Raw genomic sequence first — 18,309 nt, forward strand, 5'->3', positions numbered from 1 at the left:
TTGATGATAACATTTATTAAACTTCACCACATTAAACACATCCATTTTATATAAAAGCTCAGAGTTGTCTTTTCGCATCACCATGTCCACACATGAGGATCCATGTGTTAACAGGGATTCAGGTAGATTGGTTAGTTAGTGGAGGATCCATGTGTTAACAGGGAATAAGGTAAATTGGTTAGTTAGGAATCGTCTTTAAAGTCCAATCCAGTTTTAAGACATGGAATCTCAAATAATACAAAATTAAAAAACAATTTAAAACAATAGGAAACACATGAGATAAATACTACTGAATCATAGTGCAGTCTGAACATTCCTTCCTAGAAGAGAAACAGGCCACCATTGAATACGTTTTGCATAATTACATAACCACTTTGTATAATGATATGACAATTACATAAGCCCTCTTACATCATCCCATGAGAACCGGAGGCCCGTCTCAGCCAGCCTAATGAGGGCTGGTCCTTCCCTCACATGCGGAGCCCACCGCCGCCGCGCTGCTCCTTCCAGAACTCTCCGAGGCCCAGCGAGAGCGCCCTCTCCGCCAGACCCCTGCACTGGGTGGGGGTGAAGCCCACCAGGGCCGTGCCCTTCAGGCCCACCCCCTGCTGGCCGGCCAGCGCCCCCACCCTGGCCGTGATGAGCGAGGCCGGGGCGTGGCAGTAGCGCTCCCCGCCGATGCTGAACGTGGGCCACGCCTCCCGCTCCGCCCCAGGGCCGTGGCCGGCGGGCGGGCCGCCGCGCACGCTCTCCACGTTGCAGGCGATCTCCACGCCGCCTCCGTGTGGCAGGGCCAGCACCTGCACCCCGGGCACGCCCCCGGGGGCCGACTCCCTCAGGGCGGCGGCCACCCGGCGGCCCAGGGCCAGGTCCGCCGTGTCGATGGTCACGTTACAGTTCATCACGTAGGGCCCCGCGCCCACGCCTGCAGGGACACAGCGCGGGTTAGGGGGGCTGGACACCTGCCTAACCCTAACCCTAACCCTAACCCTGACCCTAACCCTAACCCTGACCCTAACCCTAACCCTGACCCTACAGTGAGGTTAGAGGACTGTAGACCAATGAATCCACTGACTACAGTGAGGTCAGAGGACTGTAGACCAATGAATCCACTGACTACAGTGAGGTCAGAGGACTGTAGACCAATGAATCCACTGACTACAGTGAGGTCAGAGGACTGTAGACCAATGAATCCACTGACTACAGTGAGGTCAGAGGACTGTAGAGTAGACCAATGAATCCACTGACTACAGTGAGGTCAGAGGACTGTAGACCAATGAATCCACTGACTACAGTGAGGTCAGAGGACTGTAGACCAATGAATCCACTGACTACAGTGAGGTCAGAGGACTGTAGACCAATGAATCCACTGACTACAGTGAGGTCAGAGGACTGTAGACCAATGAATCCACTGACTACAGTGAGGTCAGAGGACTGTAGAGTAGACCAATGAATCCACTGACTACAGTGAGGTCAGAGGACTGTAGACCAATGAATCCACTGACTACAGTGAGGTCAGAGGACTGTAGAGTAGACCAATGAATCCACTGACTACAGTGAGGTCAGAGGACTGTAGACCAATGAATCCACTGACTACAGTGAGGTCAGAGGACTGTAGACCAATGAATCCACTGACTACAGTGAGGTCAGAGGACTGTAGAGTAGACCAATGAATCCACTGACTACAGTGAGGTCAGAGGACTGTAGACCAATGAATCCACTGACTACAGTGAGGTCAGAGGACTGTAGACCAATGAATCCACTGACTACAGTGAGGTCAGAGGACTGTAGACCAATGAATCCACTGACTACAGTGAGGTCAGAGGACTGTAGACCAATGAATCCACTGACTACAGTGAGATCAGAGGACTGTAGACCAATGAATCCACTGACTAAAGTGAGGTCAGAGGACTGTAGACCAATGAATCCACTGACTACAGTGAGGTTCAACCCAAATCCGCTGTGCACCAAGAAAGTCTTGTGGAAGATTAAGAGATGAGAGCAGCGTAAAATGTTTATAAGACAATGTCGTTTGCAATATTGCACACACAAAGGCAAACCTTTTAAAAAAGAATGACAGAGAAGTACAGAAAAAGACTACTAGAACGAAAAAGACGACGCACCATGTTCTTCCAGCGGCGATTTGACACAGTTAGTGTCAGTCAGCCTCTACTGTTAAGATTGTTATTATTTTTATTATTATGACCCCTGAGGCCCTACCTGTGAGACTACCTGCGAGGCCGTACCTGTGGGGTCCTACCTGTGAGGTCCTACCTGTAAGACTACCTGTTATGCCGTACCTGTGGGGCCCAACCTATGAGACTACCTGTGAGGCCGTACCTGTGAGGCCCTACCTGTGGGGCCCAACCTATGAGACTACCTGAGAGGCCGTACCTGTGAGGCCCTACCTGTTGGGCCCTACCTGTGGGGCCCAACCTATGAGACTACCTGTGGGGCCCTACCTGTGGGGCCCTACCTGTGGGGCCCAACCTATGAGACTACCTGTGGGGCCCTACCTGTTGGGCCCTACCTATAAGACTACCTGTGGGGCCCTACCTGTGGGGCCCTACCTGTGGGGCCCAACCTATGAGACTACCTGTGAGGCCCTACCTGTGAGACTACCTGTGAGGCCGTACCTGTGGGGCCCTACCTGTGGGGCCCTACCTGTGGGGCCCTACCTGTGGGGCCCAACCTATGAGACTACCTGTGGGGCCCTACCTGTGGGGCCCAACCTATGAGACTACCTGTGGGGCCCTACCTGTGGGGCCCAACCTATGAGACTACCTGTGGGGCCCTACCTGTAGGGCCCTACCTATGAGACTACCTGAGAGGCCGTACCTGTGAGGCCCTACCTGTGAGGCCGTAGCGTCTCTGTGGCGGGGGCCCGAAGTCGGCCATGACGGCGTGCATGTGGGGGGTCTTGCTGAACCAGCCCATGTCCCTTCTCCTCTGGGCCAGGCCGCGCTGCAGGGGGTAGTCCGCCCAACCGAACAGGAAGGCACTGGAGCCAGGGACCCGCTCCGTGAGGCCCCGGGCGATGGCTGGGGGGAAACTCAGAGCACACACACACACACACACACACACACACACACACACACACACACACACACACACACACCTCATGTAAGTGCTGCTGGCCAAAACAATGCACTAAATACAGTATGCAGAAGTAGTGTAGCAAGCCCTGGTATAATCCAGAGAACACACGCGTCCATATGGCTACAGTGATAATGAGCATACTTAAAACAGAGCAAGCTCATAACGAGCACCTCTTAACGAGTCCACCGCTATGAGGATACATGGTGCTGTTGTGTGGGGGCTCATCTGTAGAGCTAACAGTGCTGTCAGACGGGCAGAGGGACACTAATGCCACGGGAAGGCTTAAGCCAAGCCAGCTCTGATTCCCGCATTAAGTGGATCGGCTTTTTATAGTTCGTCATAAAACGGAGGGATTTGAAACGGTCATTGAAATGATGTTGAAGAACAGTGCACGTTGTGAACTCAGTTCTCAGAGTATTTGGTTGATTATGGCTAAATAACCTTCCTTTTTCATCTCATTCTAAAAAAACATGAGACATCAGGCCTAAAAAAAAATGTCACCCTACTTTCTCTTTTTGGCAGCTTGACTTTCACTTCCGCTCATTTTAACACCGGGTGGTCCTGCTCCTCCACACACACACACAGCATTGGGGTCTCACCTTGAGCCTCTGCAGCACAGTCGTCCAGGCCCAGCGCCTCGTCCAGGGGGTAGATGGGGATCAGGTCCACTGCCCCCATGCGGGGGTGGGCTCCGATGTGAGCCCGCATGTCAATCAACCCACAGGCGGCCTCGCACGCAGACAGCACCGCCTCCCCTGGACACAACACACACACCACGGCCCATCTCAGTGACACGCCGCTTCAGAGACACATCAGCCCACCACGCCCACTATTCTAAATAACCCAAGCGGATCCCCCAACCTTAGATCATTTCATGTTTCATCAGATTACTGATTAGAAATGGAAAGAAATGCTCAATGCCCGATGATGTCCTCTGATCTGCTCCGTGAGGTCATGGGTTGGCTGCTGTGCTTATCGAGGGGACACTCCAGAAGAGTGAGCTCAACGGAGAGGGTGGAGGAAGGACCTACTGACGGAGGAAGGACCTACTGACGGAGGAGAGAGGACTCACTGACGGAGGAGAGTGGTCTTACTGACAGAGGAAGGAACTACTGACGGAGGAGAGAGGACTTACTGACGGAGGAGAGAGGACATACTGACGGAGGAGAGAGGACATACTGACGGAGGAGAGGACTTACTGACGGAGGAGAGAGGACTTACTGAGGGAGAGAGGACATACTGACGGAGGAGAAGACTTACTGACGGAGGAGAGAGGACTTACTGAGGGAGAGAGGACTTACTGACGGAGGAGAGAGGACTTACTGACGGAGGAGAGCGGACTTACTGACGGAGGAGGGGACTTACTGATGGAGTAGAGGACTTACTGACGGAGGAGAGAGGACTTACTGATGGAGGAGAGAGGACTTACTGACGGAGTCGATGCCCGCCACGATGGTGATGACGGAACGGTTGTAGTCCAGGTCGTTGAAGATGTTCAGCACCGTCGCCCCCTCCCGCAGCTCACCTGACATGACAAGAACCCCCACCTCGTTAAGCACCACCACCTCATTAAGCACCACCACCTCGTTAAACACCACCACCTCATTCAACACCACCACCTCAATAAACACCACCACCTCAATAAACACCACCACGAATAAACACTGCGTTGGTTTCATTGGACACCAGCGCTTGGTTCTGTTGTGTCTGATGTGTGTCTGTCATGTGTCTGTGGGTTTTTTCTCTCTGTTGTGCCGGTCAGTTTTTTGATTCTGTTGCGTCTGTCTGTTGTGTATTTGTTGTTTGTGTATTACGATATGATGAATTAACATTGTGTGATGTATTGAAGCAGTTCAGTAGCTCAAATGTACACATGCATTATTTAATAGAGAATATTAGAACTGTTCAAATTGTAATCACTATTTAACTTACATCATTACATTTAGTCTTTTTTTTGCAGTCCTCTACATTTAACCCTGTCTAATTGTTATATTCACATAGGTATGTATTCATTATATTTCTATTATATAGAGTTGATATGGTGGTTGTCTGATGCCCAGCAGTGTTAGGATGGTAACTTCAACTTTAAGTTTAGGGTTTGTTTTTGAGCTACACACAGAAACTGAGCACGGAAATGCAGAAGACTGACCACTGATAAAAAATAAGAGCCCTACCTATTTGAGATAGAAAGAAACGCACCATAAATCAAACACCATTTGAAGCCTATAGAACACCCTTAAGCTTTAAGGCGTGGAACACACTGGCCCAACCGTTGGCCATCTGAAGTGTTTGGCGGGACTCGGACGAGCTCGGGTACAAATCTGTTTGGTGTGTTCAGCTGTGTTGGAAGCTTTTGGAACCGCGCGGTTCCAATCCTCACTGAGGGTGAGGATTGGAGCCACTGGATACGCTGATTGCTTGTGTGCTGCTAGTACACGACCAGCGCATCAGCACGGTGAGTGGGAGGGGTGGACTAGCAATGCGAGACTAGCGCCACCCGATGTTGAGGAGACTTATTGCATCTCGTACACGCTACTGTGTAGTTGCCAGCATAGACATCTTATAGATAGACGGAACATTGGCTGCTGGGACGCGAGAAATACGGCCGCCATCTTGGAGTGGTCAACCGGGAGCAGCAACAGCAGCAGAAACAGGATGCCGGGCTGTTGTTCAGCGTATTCCTGCTCAAATCGGCGGACAATCCATAATAGGAATCGGGGGATTACTTTTCACAAGCAAGATTTAACATTACCGTACTATTGGTATAATTAGTATCGAATAATAAAACACGCCAAACCATGTGGCCTTTATCATAGCTACACGTATGACAAAAAACCGCATGAAAATCAGTGGTATTCAGTGAGGTATGATTAATTAAATGCGCTGACAGTTCATTGCTCCAGCCAAACGGATTACACTGAGTGGAGCGGATGACCACTCCAAGATGGCGGCCCCCGCTTCTCGTCAGCGCCAGTAGGCGGTAGCATTCGATGCTCCGTCTGTCATATAAGATGTCTATGGTTGCCAGTAGTCTTTGCGGTGTGTTTCAATGTAACTTTTCTGCCGAACGGGTCAGAGGACATAAGTGGTCGGATAAAGGCAGTTAGCTGTGTGAGTCTGCTGTGTGTGGGCCCCTTAAGAATGGCAGATCCAGTCAGAAGTAGAGTCAAAGCCGCCCTTGCACTCTCCGACCAAGGTCAGAACCTGTTCACATCTCTCACCTTTGCTTTTGTAGACGGCGGCCATGGCTACCATCTCCACCAGGTCCTTCCTCCGAGCCTCGGACACGTTGAGGAGGCAGGCCACCAGCCGGCGGCCCGGCACACTGGAGGCCATCGTCTGGAACACACACGGGCTGCTGTCTTTAGCGGGCTGCTCCTCTAACACATCGCTATACAACACAAACTAATACAACACACACTAATGCAACACAAACCAAAACAACAGACTAGACACACCAATACAACACACCAATATAGAACAAACAACACACACCAGTACAACACGAACCAATACAACACACACTAATACAACACACACAAGACCAATACAACACAAGCTAGACACACCAATACAACCCCAACCACATACAACAAAAACAGAAAGTCACCAATACAACACAAACAACACACACAACAGACAATACATACAACACAAACAGAAAGTCATCAATACAACACAAACAACACACACCAATACAACACAAAGCAATACACCGCAACCAACACAAACCAATACAACACAAACAACCCACACCAATACAACACAAACGCCAATACAACACAAACAACTAGGCCTGTCGCGATATGCAATGAATCAATTAATTGCGCGATAATGAGCGATCATTTTTTGCCGGCCGCAATAATTTCCATTTAAATCATTGCTTTATTGGCCTAATCTGAGAAGAAATCTATGCCATAAACAGAAATAATATCTAGGCCTTTATTACACGGGTCTTCTCAATGCCGTGGAACGCTCCGTTCATATATATTTAGCAGGGTAGGCCTAAGTAACAAATGTCGGGTTGAAATCGGGCTCCGGCTCATAATTACAGGGCACAACGAGTAAACCCCCTCGTCAAGTGTCAGTCACTTCACTTGTTGCATGGTCTGTGTGGGAGGCGGAGCCCTGGCGTTACACTTGTTTATTATTTTTTGAAGCGCAATCGTGTTTACATCCTTTTTATTTATTGTTTTTGTTGGTGTTTTGTTTTTATTCAAGAGCATTTTTTGTTAATAATAGATTGTTTTTGGTTGTTTTGTTAATTTATTCTGGATATTTTAAATGTCTTCCAGACTTCCAGTTCCAGTGTTCTTTAAAAATAAAAGTTTATTGATCTTCGAAAGGGTGTACTTTATCATTATATTAGTTGAAAAACGGCAATATTATCGCTTAACGCAATAATTTCTGGGGCAATTAATCGCCCAGAAAGATTTGTTATCGTGACAGGCCTTTTGACACACCAATACAAAAAACCAACAACACCCCTTGCATAACTCAAACGAGACACACAAACATTTTAATTATTTATCTGAATCCACCAATCACATTATAACTGACAGGATTCGAATATTTTCAGAGATGAGATAGTGCTTTGTTCAAGGGTACAAAAAAGTTACTTCATAATTTTGTACCAGCCCATACATGCTATTTCCATGTAGAGATCATACAAACAGCCTATTTCAAGTAGCAGCACTTCCCTTCTGTCGCCGTTTAAAAACATAACATCAGGGGTGTTAGGGATGTTAAAAAACACATCAATAGAGCTGCTAAACCAATCTGGAATAATACGTGAATGTTAGTACATGATCAGATTTTCTGGAAATACTTCCTTAAGAGTGCTAGCAATAGGATTGACAATTCAGTCATGGCGAGCAATATAAAGTCCTTTATACATATCACAGCCATTTAAAATATGGGCAACTGATTAATGTTGATGGCCAGAGTCTGAGTGCATTATTCTGTGTGGATGATGGCAAGGTACAATGGCAGATTGTATTTGGTAGGTAGCACCTGCAGTCTGGCTCTGACAGTGAAAGTCTAGGAGTGCTAGCTTTTCCTGCACTCTGAGTCCAGTCCAGTGTTGTTAGGTCTCTGTTTGTTTAATGTTAAGAAGGTATCTGTTGTGTTCTGTAGTGTGTTGTGGCTCGTTGTGATAAACAGTAGTCTCTTGCACAACACCCCTTGCATAACTCAAACACACACACACACACACACACACACACACACACACACACACACACACACACACACACACAGTTCGAGTTACTGGTGTCATGTTTGTCAAGTGACTAGAACTGGAAGTAGGCCTAGTTATAACATTATAAAGGAAATACGAAACTTGTAGGCTACAGATATTTACGTGCAACAATTATTCCGTTGGCATGACAAAAACGATGTGTAAACACAACTTGGTGTCACCAGTAAGCTGCAGACACATGGCCACAACAGCAGGGAGTACAGGACGGTCACATGGCCACTGGTGACGGTGAGTTACAAATCACAGAAACCAACAACACACATGCAACACAGAGTTGTAGGCTCGAGGGCGGATTTGTTACATTACCCTACGGTGCAGATCAGAAATAAGTGACTGACAAGATAGTTTGGTGTCAAAGGAACACGTCAACGCGTCGGGGACAGGTGATCCCACCGTGACGTCATCTGTCAGCCGTCCTATGAAGTATATTCAAACAGCGCCTCGTTGTTAACAAACAGAGGCGCTGTTTTTTTGAATAATTGTGTTACCCTTCAGTGAAATAAACGTAATTAACCCAGTCAAATAAACGTAATAAACTGAATCAACGCAGTCTGATAAACGTAATAAACTTCTTAGGACGGCCGTTGGATGACGTCACTGCCGGATCTGGCATCGTAGACACGTGACCCTGCAGTGACGTCATCCGTCCTAATAAGTTTATGTCTAACAAACAGCGCCTCTCTGTGGAGACACATTGATAAACCATCACCTCCACAATGTTATTCTTATTTTTTTTTTTACTTAATGCTCTGAAAAGGGCAGTCAGTTTCGTGTGTGTGTAGTAGAGTTATTTAAAGATATCATTGAGTAAAAAATGAAGCCAGAGCTCACATCAAATTATGTATACAAATAATCTGGAGGCAAGAGTAATGTATTGTATCCTGGTTCAAAGCAACAGGAGGGTCAATGGGGAAAAGCTTTAACAAATAATCCCCTTTAATAAATAGAACACCTTAATTTAGGGGATCCAACTATAAATGGTGACTGATTCACACTCCGATCCAGTGGGTGGCGGTCTACCAACCCCAAATAAAAAAACAAATAAAAAAGAAGTGTATTTCCACTGCAACGCTACCTGGACCTCAGCCCAGGTGATGATACGGATGTCATTGATGCTGAAATGCTGTGATGCTCTCCACAAAGCACACACAAGCTGCAGATCACTGGGGAGCCGATCAGATATAGGAGGAGCGAACAGCGATGAGCACCGCGGTGGCGCAGTCATCCTGCGACCCGGCAGGGATGGGTCAACCAGAAGCCCCGGGTCTCGGCTCCGGAGCCCCGGGTCTCGGCTCCGGAGCCCCGGGTCTCGGCTCCGGAGCCTCGGGTCTGGGTCCACAAGGAGTCCCGGATCTCGGCTCTGGATGCCCAGAGCGGCCCCAGCTCCTGGTCGCGGTACCTGGTTGCGACCCAAGCCGGGTGAACGACCTGCTGGTGCTCCGACCTTCCGAGTGGTACCACTGCCGTGGGTCCACCGCAGAGCTGGACCGGAGCAGTAACGACCATGTGGTGTTCTTTCATGGAGATATTCAGGTGAGGGGGGGTCGATGTTGATGGACTAGACGCACCAATACAACACAAACAACACACTAATGCTGCAACACAGACTAGAAACACCAATACAACACACACCAACACACACCAATACTAAACAAACAAACACTATTAATTTACAACACAAAAATACAACACACACCAACACTAACGACACACACGAATACAACACAGACTAGAAACACCAATACAACTAAACACACACCTACACACACCAATACAACACAAACAACAGACAGTCACCAGGGCCCCGTTTCCCGAAAGCGTCGTTGGTAACGAACGTCGTGAAGTCACTCGTTGCTAACGCCCCGTGCCCACTACCTCCGTCAGTTGTCCGTTGCCCATTGACTTTGAATGGGGACGGTCGCGCAATGCATTGTGGATCCGTCCGTTGACTTGGAGCGTTCGCCACCGTCAAAAAGTTGAAAAATGTTCAACTTTTTCGGCCGCGACGGATCCGTCATCCAATCAGATCGCGTATGCAAATGTAAGCACTGTGACGCGACTCGGGCTCTGACGATACTGGAAAGCGGGAAAGCGGGTCATCTTGCCTCGCAACAAGCAGGAAGAAGCGGGAAGAACCCGGCGAAGCGATTTGATTGGCTGACGGTTGCCTCTGCAAAGACTACTCCCCCATCCGTCAGCCACGCCTTCCCACGTCCGTTGACTGACGGTGCAGTGGGCACGAGGCGTAACGAGGACTCCAGGGGTACTCGTAGGATGCTGACGCCCCGTGCCCACTACCTCCGTCAGTTGTCCGTTGCCCATTGACTTTGAATGGGGACGGACGCGCAATGCATTGTGGATCCGTCCGTTCGTTTGGAGCGTTCGCCACCGTCACGCCCCGTGCCCACTACCTCCGTCAGTTGTCCGTTGCCCATTGACTTTGAATGGGGACGGTCGCGCAATGCATTGTGGATCCGTCCGTTGACTTGGAGCGTTCGCCACCGTCAAAAAGTTGAAAAATGTTCAACTTTTTCGGCCGCGACGGATCCGTCATCCAATCAGATCGCGTATGCAAATTTAAGCACTGTGACGCGACTCGGGCTCTGACGATACTGGAAAGCGGGAAAGCGGGTCATCTTGCCTCGCAACAAGCAGGAAGAAGCGGGAAGAACCCGGCGAAGCAATTTGATTGGCTGACGGTTGCCACTTCAAAGACTACTCCCCCATCCGTCAGCCACGCCTTCCCACGTCCGTTGACTGACGGTGCAGTGGGCACGAGGCGTCAGAAAGTTGAAAAATGTTCAACTTTTTCGGCAGCGACGGTTCCGTCATCCAATCAGATCGCGTATGCAAATTTAAGCACTGTGACGCGACTCGGGCTCTGACGATACTGGAAAGCGGGAAAGCGGGTAATCTTGCATCGCAACAAGCAGGAAGAAGCGGGAAGAACCCGGCGAAGCGATTTGATTGGCTGACGGATGCCTCTGCAAAGACTACTCCCCCATCCGTCAGCCACGCCTTCCCACGTCCGTTGACTGACGGTGCAGTGGGCACGAGGCATACGCCTCGTGCCCACTGCACCGTCAGGGGGAGTAGTCTTTGCAGATGCATCCGTCAGCCAATCAAATCGTTTCGCCGGGTTCTTCCCGCTTCTTCCTGCTTGTTGCGAGGCAAGATGACCCGCTTTCCCGCTTTCCAGTATCGTCAGAGCCCGAGTCGCGTCACAGTGCTACATTTGCATACGCGATCTGATTGGATGACGGAACCGTCGCTGCCGAAAAAGTTGAACATTTTTCAACTTTCTGACGGTGGCGAACGCTCCAACTGAACGGACGGATCCACAATGCATTGCGCGTCCGTCCCCATTCAAAGTCAATGGGCAACGGACAACTGACGGAGGTAGTGGGCACGGGGCGTTACGCCTCGTGCCCACTGCACCGTCAGTCAACGGACGTGGGAAGGCGTGGCTGACGGATGGGGGAGTAGTCTTTGCAGAGGCATCCGTCAGCCAATCAAATCGCTTCGCCGGGTTCTTCCCGCTTCTTCCTGCTTGTTTGCGAGGCAAGATTACCCGCTTTCGCGCTTTCCAGTATCGTCAGAGCCCGAGTCTCGTCACAGTGCTTAAATTTGCATACGCGATCTGATTGGATGACGGAACCGTCGCTGCCGAAAAAGTTGAACATTTTTCAACTTTCTGACGGTGGCGAACGCTCCAACTGAACGGACGGATCCACAATGCATTGCGCGTCCGTCCCCATTCAAAGTCAATGGGCAACGGTCAACTGACGGAGGTAGTGGGCACGGGGCGTTAGCCTACTATAGCCTCAGTGGCGTCACCAGCGGACATTCCGTGTATTGGATGCTTTTTTAATAAAACGCATCCAATAAGTAATCCACAGAATGCCCAGCTTGAATAATTTCGCAACCAAAAACAGTGGTTACCGCCACCTTAATAGTCATAGACTACTGTTAGATTCAGGGCCTAGCAAAGATAGACATGTTAGTCAACAACAACATAATTTATTGCAGCAATTTAAAATTCCAAAAATACATGCGCAGCCGAAATGTACCGATCAAACGCCACGTCACAAGGCATATAATAAAATCAAATGATTCCACTGCTCTTGTGTGGGAGGTCGCTTTCGAGCTGCACTTGGTGTCTCCCTCTGATCTTAATTCAACCATCGTGTTTAAAATATCCTCGTATTGATCAATGGCAGAAGACATAGCCTACTGTAGACATGAATCATGCTGAGACCATTTTTTGCATTAAGCACTGTCTTTTTTTATTTTTATTGGCCAGTGTCTAGACGGTAACGAACATCCCTGACCATAGTTAAGCGCGTTTGTAGTCTACACTCGACGTGAACTCATTATTGCACGAGGGTGTCTTCATTCATAAAAAATATAATATATAATATAATATTTTTTATGAATGAATATTACAAATTATTCTAAAGAGGTCTAGGCTCCGTGCGCGGCCCCGCCTTCTCCAGTGAACCAAGAAACCAATATTTTGAAATATCGAAGATAGAAATGCTAAACTAGATAACAGATCACCATCCAATAGCGCAAACACTCTGGACCAGACTCATGTTTTGATGTTCCTTAGTCTTCGGTGAGTCTTAAGGGGATTTCTCTTGACGAACAGGGGATTTGACCCCCTCCTCGGTTTTACACAGGAACATTTTAGCGTCAACAACGCTGACAACAACGCGCGGGCCGCACTAACACTTAACTTTAATGTCAAGTAGGGGGCCACAAAATATCATCCCGCGGGCCTCAATTGGCCCCCGGGCCGCGAGTTTGAGTCTTCTAGACCAACCTTTCCTATTCGGGTCAGCAATAGCCGTGTGTCCAATGCCTAGCCTCTGCGTTTGAATGAATGGAACGCTGCATGTTTAATGTCTACAAATATTCTAGACTAGAGAGTGCGCGCCAATCAATGAAACCAAAATCAGATAAATTCGGCTCACTTTGCTGCGCAAAGCATGTTTCAGAAATCAGCACATTAAGATAAATGTAGTTGCCACACTTGCTATTTTTGATTTTTGCATTATGGAATTATTTCAGGGGGGAAAATGCCGTGAAAAAATGTATGCACACGGCATTCAGGATTAGGACTAGGCCTAATCAATTGTGTTTTTGTGCCACTCTGCTGTTGGCCTTCATGGGGAGATATTTTAACGCTTTTTAACCCCATTTTCCTGCGACATTCCTGAACGCGCGTTCATGTTAAGAGGAGTTTCGGGAAATGCTCCAAAGAAATGTACGATGGATCGCACAAGCGTGGATCCATCGTTATCGGGAAAAGTGGCCCAGTACAACAAAAACAACACACACCAGTACAACAAAAACAACACACACCAATACCCCACAAACAACAGACGGTCACCAAATCAACAAAAACAACACACACCAAGGCAATACAATACAAACAACACACACACAAACAACACACACTGATACAACACAAACTAGACACACCAATACAACACACAAATATACACAAACAACACCCCCACTTTCATAACTCAAACGTCTCTCTCTCTCTCTCTCTCTCTCTCTCTCTCTCTCTCTCTCTCTCTCTCTCTCTCTCTCTCTCTCTCTCTCTCTCTCTCTCTCTCTCTCTCTCTCTCTCTCTCTCTCTCTCTCTCTCTCTCTCTCTCTCTCTCTGAGAGAGTTGTGAGTATCATGTTTGATATGTGACTAGAACTGAAAGTAATTACCAAAAACTGTAAATACCTGATGATAAAAATAGATTTTCATATTTAACCATCATGCTAAGCCCCACACACAGCCCCCCTTAGGGTTCAATGAACCCCACGATGAATGACTAGGTGTATTAACCCCCCCCCCCCCCCCCCTGGTGCAGAACCTCCAGGATGAGATGGCCGTCCAGCCCGAGGGGGCCAAGTGGCTGTCCTGGAGCCTGGAGCAGGTGGGCCTCTCCCTGGGCCGGCGGTTCCCGGGCCGCACCGTGTGGGTGGTGCGCGCCTCCAGCATGTACCTCCACATGTTCAGCAGCTACCACAACTTTGTGGAGGGCAACCTGTTCGGGGCCCCAGAGCACCGGCCCTACGCCCCCGACTCGGGGGCCTTCCAGCACCTCAGGTGTGGTGCTGTTTGTGTTTCGCCTCTGAAAGGGACTTAGTTTGTCCTACAGAAATGGTCCATTAAAACTTGCTTCCTGAGGCCAGTAAAGCCATCCTGGGCTAGGGTTCGGTTTATGTTTGACTTTACATGACTTTACACTTTACATCATCTAAAGGGGACATATTATACCACCAGGTGTGAGTCTGACACACCTGGTGGTGTATTATTTCCCCTTTTAAATAATTTGAAGAAAAACAGGCATCTGTTTTAATCTAAAACATTTTCAGCGGAAGATCTGTAACTTCCTCGCTCTAATGTCCGCTCTGTTGGTTTCCTTTTACAACGATATTGTAGCTGTGAGTGTTGAATGACGCGATGGTAATCTAGTACCGCTGTTTTCAGGGGACTGTTGAGTCACGGCATGCAGCGAGCCGGCCTGCCACACCCTCTTCCACCACCGGGGGGCGCCAGCGCCGTGCCCCCCGGGTTCTCCTTAACGCTGGTGGGCTTCAGTAAGGGCTGCGTGGTGCTGAACCAGATGGTGTACGAGATGGCCGGGGCGCGGGCGGACCCCCGGATGGCGCCCTTCGTCGAGAGCGTTTCGGACATCTACTGGCTGGACGGCGGGCACCCGGGAGGGGGCGGGACCTGGGTGACGGACAAGGCGGCGCTGAGGGAGCTGGCGTCCAGCGGCGCGGAGCTTCATGCCCACGTGACGCCCTACGAGGTGCGCGACCCCATGCGGGCCTGGGTGGGGCGCGAGCATGACGCCTTCGTGAAGACCTTGGTGGAGCTGGGGGCGCGGCTCACCCACCAGGTCCACTTTGAGGACGAGCCCCCCTCCATAGAGAACCACTTCAGGGTCATCCAGGAGTTCTGAGAGGGTCTCTTATTGTTCTTGCTTAGCAACATGGCCGCCAGTGTCACCTCCTCCCTCTGTTTGAGGACTGTTAAGCTGATCTCAATGTTATTTATACACATTACCTCGGTCACTTTGGCTTTTTGTGCTGGTCTTGCCTCAGCATTCCTGGGATTTTAAGTGTTGTGAGAGCAGACTCGAAATGCTTGCGTCGTGCACTTTTCCTTTTCCAGTGCTTTAGCGCAGCTGATTTTTGGAGGGGATGAAGTCTTAATTTGTTGTCAATTGCAAAGTCGCCAATGGCAGCACCTTTATAAATGGCCCAATCATTCCATCATCTTATATATTGTTTAAAAGGTGGTTTACAGGTGAAGCTGAAGCCTCCGGTCTGTATGTGTTTGTATAGATATATATACAGTAGAGAGTTATACAGTACATATAGATCTCCCACTCAAGTCTCACAGTGGGTGTCTGTCTCACTGCTCATAGAAGAGAAGGTTGGGTAGAAACCCAGGAAGGAGAACCTATTGAATGGCTCTGGATCCCGGGTCTTAAATTACTTTATATCTGTTGTCTCTCAATAATGCCGCTTGTATTCATGGATATGCAAGTATGGCTGGGATGCAGCCAAGATGCTTGTTTGCAAAGGGAAGGAATTGGTTAAGTTTAACGTCCTCCATTGTTTTCCACAACTAGATTTTGAATGCAGTGAAAGCATCCTTAAAAGGGGTGGTTCGGAATTTTGGACATGGGGCCCGATTCCCAAGTTAGCCTTGGTGTTCTTTATCATTGGACACAATTTAACACATTTCATTCAGTCCTTCTAGTTGCAGAGTAACTGGGTAAGATTGTTTTATTAGCAGGCTAGTATTGCCCATTGCCGTGCGCTAGCTTAGCACAAGCAAACTGCAACTAGAAGGACTGAATGAAATGTGTTAAACGGTCTCTAATAATAAAGAACACCAAGGCTAACTTGGGAATCAGGCCCTACGTCCAAAATTCCGAACTACGCCTTTAATATTAATATAGCCAAAAATTGACTCAATTGTTAAATCAATCGGATGGTGAATTCTGTTAGCATGCATTGCTTTTATGCACAACTGCAAAGCTTATTTGACTAAATGTACCATACTTGAAACCATTCCATTAATGTTTACCCGCTGTTAAGCCCTTAAGTCAATCCTAATAGGATGTACAGGGTTGGGGCCTGTAACGTCTTTTAAGACCAAGGCTTAACATGTATAAAGCTTGTTTGTATCAAAATAAATCGATTCTGGTATGTTAATCGATGAACTGCTCAGTCTGAGGTCAGAAGCTATATTTAGGGGTCCTACGAAATCCGTAGGAACAATATTGTAATCGTTGGTATTATTTTTTCCTGACAAAATCGGCCATATCTCAAAAACGACATCGTCAAAAGTTCTGAAAATTGGCAGGCTTGTAGAACTCGTGTAATAAGTGAGGGATAACAAGGATGGACTGAATGAACTATAGGTGGCGCTATAACAACCCTTTAAGTGAAACATACTCAACAGGCTGCCATTTCCACTAGGAAAGTGACATATGTCTGAAACTTGTTAGACATGCACCATTAGTCATAATGAACAACTTTCACGCTGCAACCCATACGGTCAGACCATTTGGATATAGTGCAGTGACAACAACTTGACAAAACACATTAAAGGCACCCAGTGCAACTTTCGAGGCTTAAAAATAAACATTCAATTTCTAGTCTTTTTTACACGTAGTAAGTTTCAATAACTCCATACCATTACATACCGACATTTAAGCAGCAAAGATGAGACGTCGTTGTGTGGTGAGAACTGATACAAAATCGATAACAACAACAATGCCGCCATTTTCTTTATTTTTTGTAACCTGCAATAAATAAAGCAGGCTTCCAGTCAATGGAAAAATGGCTTCTCCCCACCGGCGATTGTTGTTGTTTACGATTTTCTATCAGTTCTCACCACACAACGACGTCTCATATTTGCTCCTTGAATGTTGATATGTAATGGTATGGAGTTATTGAAACTTACTACGTGTAAAAAAGACTAGAAATTGAATGTTTATTTTTCATTGAATGTTTACATAAAGTTGCACTGGGTGCCTTTAACGCCATTGTCGCCGAAGGTGGTAAAAGCTGCAAACGCGGCACACATGTACCAGGTGAGTGTGGGACTATACAGTGTTAAATTCATAGCAATGAGGCCAAAGACGGCAGAGATATACATTTTAAAATGAAATGTATGCATATCTCTGAGGTTTAAACAGCTCTAACATTGCTTAAAAATCACGTAGGCTCGGCAAAATATGGCTAAAAAGGGTATATTCCATAGTATACCCATACCAAATTTCAAGTCGATATCTGAAAAAAGAAATTGGATGCATTTGTTTGAAGTTGTCTTTCTGAACCGCGGCCATTCTACAATGCAGGCTCGGCCTTAAAGCAGTACACACGTAATTAAAAAAACCGTCTGTTTGAGAGTGGATTTTGACACAGTATGCTTTAGAAACATGGTTGGTGTGATTGTTTTGATATGTTAACCTCCGGTAAAGGGTTAGGGTTAGGCCTTAGGATAAGGGCTAGGGTTAGGCCTTAGGATAAGGGCTAGGGTTAGGCCTTAGGGTAAGGGTTAGTTTCAGGGTTCTGCCTTAGGGCAAGGGTTAGGTTTAGGGTTAGGCCTTAAGCTGCTTTCACATCGCATTCATTTCAATGAGGGAAGGGAGGCGGTTACAAAAGCGGCTGAAAACCAAGAAGCGGTTGCTGCCCACGTGAACGTGCACAGATTTTACCCGTGTTGAAACTTTCGGCGGCAGCAGCAGCCGCTTTTGAAAACGCCTGGCCCTTCACACCTCCATCACTGAACCCTCCGCCAGCGAGGCGGTGATAAGGGCGGTTGCCGCACGGCGGTGTGCAAGCACCTTTAGGGTTAGGCATCAGGCCTTAGGGTTAGGCTTAAGGGTAAGGTTTAGGGCTAGGGTTAGGCCTTAG

At 48.0% G+C, this 18,309-nt stretch overlaps 2 protein-coding genes across 3 annotated transcripts; one reads left to right on the forward strand and one right to left on the reverse strand.

Annotated features, from left to right (window-relative positions):
- On the reverse strand, positions 1–8,975 carry ftcdnl1 (formiminotransferase cyclodeaminase N-terminal like 1). 2 transcript variants are annotated; one of them, XM_060076968.1, is made up of 6 exons: positions 8,666–8,975; positions 6,321–6,438; positions 4,529–4,624; positions 3,699–3,854; positions 2,853–3,041; positions 1–925 (listed from the first exon to the last, which is right to left on the reverse strand). In XM_060076968.1, exons 2-6 carry the CDS (start codon positions 6,433–6,435, stop codon positions 471–473), a joined length of 1,011 nt encoding a protein of 336 aa, XP_059932951.1. In that variant the 5' UTR covers positions 6,436–6,438; positions 8,666–8,975; the 3' UTR covers positions 1–470. The 2 variants fall into 2 exon arrangements, with proteins under 2 accessions (XP_059932951.1, XP_059932952.1); XM_060076969.1 differs by lacking the exon at positions 8,666–8,975 and adding an exon at positions 8,462–8,659.
- A 377-nt stretch (positions 8,976–9,352) lies between these two features.
- c17h2orf69 (chromosome 17 C2orf69 homolog) lies at positions 9,353–16,599 on the forward strand. Its single transcript, XM_060076967.1, has 3 exons — positions 9,353–9,892; positions 14,235–14,473; positions 14,858–16,599. Exons 1-3 carry the CDS (start codon positions 9,560–9,562, stop codon positions 15,333–15,335), a joined length of 1,050 nt encoding a protein of 349 aa, XP_059932950.1. The 5' UTR covers positions 9,353–9,559; the 3' UTR covers positions 15,336–16,599.
- Positions 16,600–18,309: the final 1,710 nt, after the last annotated feature.

Source organism: Gadus macrocephalus, chromosome 17 (genome assembly GCF_031168955.1).
Source record: "Gadus macrocephalus chromosome 17, ASM3116895v1".
In the NCBI taxonomy this organism is placed as follows: Eukaryota; Metazoa; Chordata; class Actinopteri; order Gadiformes; family Gadidae; genus Gadus; species Gadus macrocephalus.